This window comes from Corvus brachyrhynchos, unplaced genomic scaffold, assembly GCF_000691975.1.
Source record: "Corvus brachyrhynchos isolate BGI_N302 unplaced genomic scaffold, ASM69197v1 scaffold158, whole genome shotgun sequence".
In the NCBI taxonomy this organism is placed as follows: domain Eukaryota; kingdom Metazoa; phylum Chordata; class Aves; order Passeriformes; family Corvidae; genus Corvus; species Corvus brachyrhynchos.
Window position 1 is genome coordinate 477,855 of NW_008239756.1, and position 5,072 is coordinate 482,926.

Consider the following 5,072-nt stretch of genomic DNA (forward strand, 5'->3'; position numbering starts at 1 on the left):
CGGCCAAGTGTCCTCCTCACTGAGCCCAGGGGTTCAATCAAAGCAGCAACCAGAGGATGGATTTGTTATCCAGGTGTGCTCCAGGCTGCAGATCCCAGCTCCGCAGGAGATCCCTTGCTGACTTTTGTTTTGGGTTCATTTCACAGCTGGGGAAAGGAGGGAATTCTCTGCCGTAGGAAGAGGAGCTGCTTCCCTCTCGTTCCCAGACTCCCCATCCAAGCCCGGCACTCAGGGAATATTAAACCTCCATCAAACATCTCTGGGAGATTCCCCCCGGGTTCCCGGAGCTCGGGGGGGGCCTGGTGGGGAGGGAAGTCAGCAGCTGCGACTGTGCTGGAGCCGGAGCTCAGAGCCCAGGCCGCTGATTAACGATGTCCCCTCATTAACGATGTCCCCTCATTAACGCCGGCGGTTTGTGCCATAACCCCCCCGGCCGTGTCCTGGGGGGAACAGAGATAAGGGCGGTGCCTTCCCAGGGCGATCCTTATCTCTTAACACAAACCTTATCTCCAAACACCGACGGCACCTGGAGCTGAGGCTGCTTTGGTCCCCGAAGGATAAAGATGTTTTTCCTGTGCGAGATATTCCGTGCTGATAAGGGAGGCCCCGCTCTCCCGAGCAATCGGAGAGGCTGCAGCTCCCGGGATATTCCCGGCATGGATTTTGCTCAGCTCCAGCAGGAAAAACGAATCCTTTTCCTATCAGGGAAACGTGCGCCCCACGTCCAGCCTGGATTTGTGCCTGAGCCGCCTCCAAGGCCGGGGTTGCTCCGTTCCAGGCTCACTCCCGCAGCCCATCCCTGACGAATGTGACGCTTGCAGAGGGTGGCGCGTGTTATCCCTTTGTCCATTGTATTCCGAGGAGCTCCAGGGATTCCTGAGCTCGGGGCTGTGCTCTGGATGATGAGAACTTCTGGCACTGCTCCCCTTCTGAGGGATCTGAGCAGTCTGGGAAACAGGGAAGTGCTGGATTTAGGGCGGTAAGGGGTCAGGCTGATCCCTAAAAACCGCTGGAGACAAGGCCGGCTTGGGAAGCACCGAGAATTGTGCTTATGCTGTACAAAAAGATGAGCGAAGAGGGCAGGAATTGCCAGGTTCAGGATGAATTAACCGATACCATGCCCGGATTATGTTGGAAAAAAAGGAAAAAAGCAGGATCTGTTGAGATTTAGAGGAATGAGAGCCTGGGGAGAAGGGCAGGTTTGGATCCGGCAGAGTTCTTAAGACGGCGGGAAGAGAATTGTCGAGGACACAAGAAAATTCCTGGTGCGAAGTGGAGAGAGGGAACATCAAAGCTGAACTCGGAGACATCCTCCTGCTCCAGAGACCTGGATCCATAAATCACAGGGAAAGGGAGGCTGTGGCATTTTTAAATGATCCTGGAAGCAACCGGAAAAATGACACCGGGGGGAACAATTCTGTGGTGTGGAGTTAAGGGGGAATCACTGGCTGGACAAAGCTTTTCCTGCCATAATTCCAGGGTTTCTCTGCCAAGAATTTCACTTTTTAGCAGCCCTTCCTGTGCTGCAGAACAAAGGCCAAGCTCTGCTATCAGTGAGGTAATGCCAGTGCCTCATCCAGGATGCTTCCCAAAGGAATGTGTCCTGCATCCAAAATCCATCCATGGTGATACGAAACAAAAAAAAAAAAAAAATCCATGGAGAAACACCAGGAAAGGGAGTGGAAGGCTCCAGGAAGCTGTGTGCAACAACCTCAGCTGAAATCCAGCCAGGATTTGACCATTTTTGGCCTCTCCAGGACATTCTGCCAGGGAGAACAAATCCTGGAATCCCAGCGCTCACCTATTTTTCTCACCCCTTTGGATGTGAGGTGTTCCTGATGTCCCCCCAGGCCAGGCTTTTGTCATCAGGGCACAAAATCCCAAATCTCCTGATGGAGCTGAGGCTCTGTTGCCTCTCATTGATGTTCCTGCACCAGTGGGAGCTTCCCAGAGTTTTCCAAGGGTGGATGGAACCCAAACCCCACTTTCTTTCAATTTCCTCACAAAACCCCTCAGGAGAGCTCATTGTTTGGCTCCATCCAGAGCTCATTTCCCTGGATTTGGGGTGGTTTGGAGGTTCCATTCCCTGCTCTGTGGTTCCTTTGTGCTTCCTGGGAGAGGAGGGTTCGAGTCCCTGGTGCTGCACCAGAGCGATCCCAAGGCACGACCCCTGGGGATGTTTTCTCCATCAAATCCTGGGATTTTAGCCCATGGAAAGGTTGGGGTTCCCACATGTCTGCGGGCACCGTGTGGGATGAGCTTTGCAGCTCCAGCTCTTCCAGAGGCTCTGCAGCCTTCAGCTTTTCCAGCGTTTTCAGCCTTAAGGACGAGGCCAACTCCAATCCCAGCCCAGCTCCAAAATCAACGTTTGCCTTGAATCCTGCCATTGTCTGAGCAGCAGAGCACAGGATCCTGCTTTAATTTTGAACAGAAGGTTGGAAAAGTCGGGAAGGAGCCAGGCTGGAGCTGGCAGAATTCCCTCCCCGGCGCTGGGTGTTAATGAGAGGGGAATGAACCCGTCCCACCGGGTCAGCTCTGCCTGAACGGATCCAAACCACCACGGGACACTCACAGAGGGAAAATCGAGAAGGAAAATGTGGTGGGGAAGGACTGAAAGGACAACAAAGCCCAGGGCTCAGGTTCCCAAAGCTCAGGATGTGGAGTCCTGCAGGAACGGGCTCTTTTCCTGCTCCTCAGCGCTGGGGTTTTCAAGGGGGAAAGAAAGGTCTGCAGTTTGAGTGACCCCCTTGGATTCCCTGTTTTTCCATGGGAATGGGATTCATCGCTGTCCCCACAGCCCCTGACGCTGCTTTGGGGTGAGTGAGGGATGTCAGAGCACAGATCTGCCAGCTGCCCCCAGATCTCGGATCCTCCCCAGCGCCACACCGAGTTTTGAGCTGGGTTTTTCACCAATAGCACAACTTTTCCTTCCCAAAGCTCTTTTCCTTTCAGAGCTCCGTGAGTTGTAGCCCCGGGCAGGGCTGGGATTAAACGGCAGGGCAGGCTGGCTGATAAAATCTCTTTTTGGCTGCAGGGGCCCAGGTGGGGGACGTGTTTTCTGTGTTCTGTTCCGCTGCCTTGGGAGCTCTCAGGGCTTTTCTGAGGGACTCAAAGAGCCAGAGCAGCCCCGGAGGGCTCAGGGGACACCTCGGGTGGTGTCCGGGGGCAGAATTTGAGAGTCCTAAAGAGCCGAGCAGGAATTTGTCTTCCCCTCTTGACTGGAATAGAATCAGAGAATGGAACCATGGAATATCCTGGGCTGGGAGGGACCCACAGGGATCTGCAAGTCCAGCCCATGACCCACCACCCCCATGGCACCGAGTGCCACATCCAGGCTTTCCTTGGGCACCTCCGGGGACGGGGACTCCAAACCTCCCTGGGCAGCCCCTGCCAAGCCCAGTCCCTCTTTCTGGGAGGAATTTCTCCCTGCTGTCCAGCCCAAACTCCCCCCTGGGAGGGGCTGTGCAGAGAAGCAGAGAACTCCATGAATCCCCCTCTGGGAGACTTTTGGAGACCCTTTATGACCTCAAGCATCCCACGACCCCCCCAACTCCATTTCCCACCGTCTGTGCCTTGGGTGTGGATGGGGAAGGGGCCGTTTTGCATCCTCCCCGTGGGATTGTCTCCCTTGCAGATGTGGATGAGTGCGGGGCCATCCCCGGCGTGTGCGACGGCGGCGACTGCACCAACACCGTGGGCAGCTACGTGTGCTCCTGTCCCCGCGGCTTCGTCAGCAGCCCCGACGGATCCCGCTGCCTCGGTGAGGGGAGAAACCGGGATGTGGGGCTGGACCAGGCTCTGGGAGCCTGGCAGGGCTGGGAATCTCTGCAGAGGGATTTGGGGGTTGTTGCTGGGATAGGGGGAAACGCTCAGTTCTCCATCCTGCTCCCGGCTGGATTCTCTTGCTCTTTCTCCCTCTCCAGAATTTGGGCTGTGGGAGCCTCAGTACTGGAAAGGGTTGACAAGGACACGAGGAGGAGGATTGGGAGGAAGGTGTGGGGCTGGGAATGTGGTGGGAGTGAGGATGGGGAGATTTGGGAAGAGGAATTCAAGCAGAACAGGCAGAGATTGGTGGTGCAGTGCAAAGTGTCAGGTGCAGCTTTCTGTGGAAATTAATACAGCAAAAAAAAAAAAAATCAGCTCCGAATTCTTTTCTAGCCACAGATCCTGGAGCAGGATTAAATGTTTTCATTCCAGGAGGAAAAAAATGTTGTGAAGTGTAAAAAGTAAAGCCCAAGTCCTCTTGTTTGGGAAACTGATAGATTTTAATGGGAATGGAATTTTTTCCTGCTGTTTCCCAGCCCCTGCCATGAGCCCAGAGGGGTGTGACAGCGCTGGGATGAGTCATGTGGACATTCCCCACTTTCCTTGAAACCAAGAGCTTCAAGAAACGAAAATAAATAAAATTAGAAAGCCCAGATTTAAAAATAGTCCCGAGCTGATTTAGCTGCAGTGGACTCTGACTGCACCTGAGCTGGCTCCGGGTGCTGCAGCTCCCTTTTTGGGTCAGGCAGGGTTTGTTTTGGCAAAATCCACAGCTCCTGCCAGGGTGGGGTTGCCCTGGTACCCAAATTTTGCCAGCTCTGCTCGAGGGGGTCTCAGGGCTTGTTTGGAGAGTTTGGGGTGGGTTCAGGCTCCAGGTTTGCATCCCATGAAATAAATCCAGGGAGCAGCTGGGAAAGCAGAAGATGGATAAATGATGTGGGCACTTTTAAAGCATGAGCAGCATCAAGAGAGGGGAGATTGTCACCCTGGAGGTGACCACAGTGTCTCATGTGAAGATATTTAGGAGCACCAGCCCTTGACCCATTCCCCTCCCTTTTTAGCAAAGCAAACCCCTTTTTTGTGGCACTGAATGATCTCCTGCAGCCTTTACAGCTGGAACAGCAACACCCAGAGCTTGAGCTGATCCCCAGTGCCAGGAGCTCCTTCCAGTGCCTGCCCCACTAAAACCCCACCAGGAGAATAAACCCCTCCTGGTCGAAAGGAACCTTCACGGAGGGATTCAAGCACCTGGGCTTGGCACACAAAGCCCAGCACCACCCTGGGCCGTAAGGGTCCCACCCATTCCT

At 54.4% G+C, this 5,072-nt stretch overlaps 1 protein-coding gene across 1 annotated transcript in view; it reads left to right on the forward strand.

Moving 5' to 3' along the window:
* FBN3 (fibrillin 3) overlaps nucleotides 1–5,072 on the forward strand; it is a 67,370-nt gene that overhangs the window by 26,807 nt on the left and 35,491 nt on the right. Inside the window, exon 9 of the mRNA XM_017742465.1 lies at nucleotides 3,635–3,760. Coding sequence (XP_017597954.1) covers nucleotides 3,635–3,760 — 126 coding nt within the window. The remainder of the gene's footprint in view (nucleotides 1–3,634; nucleotides 3,761–5,072) is intronic.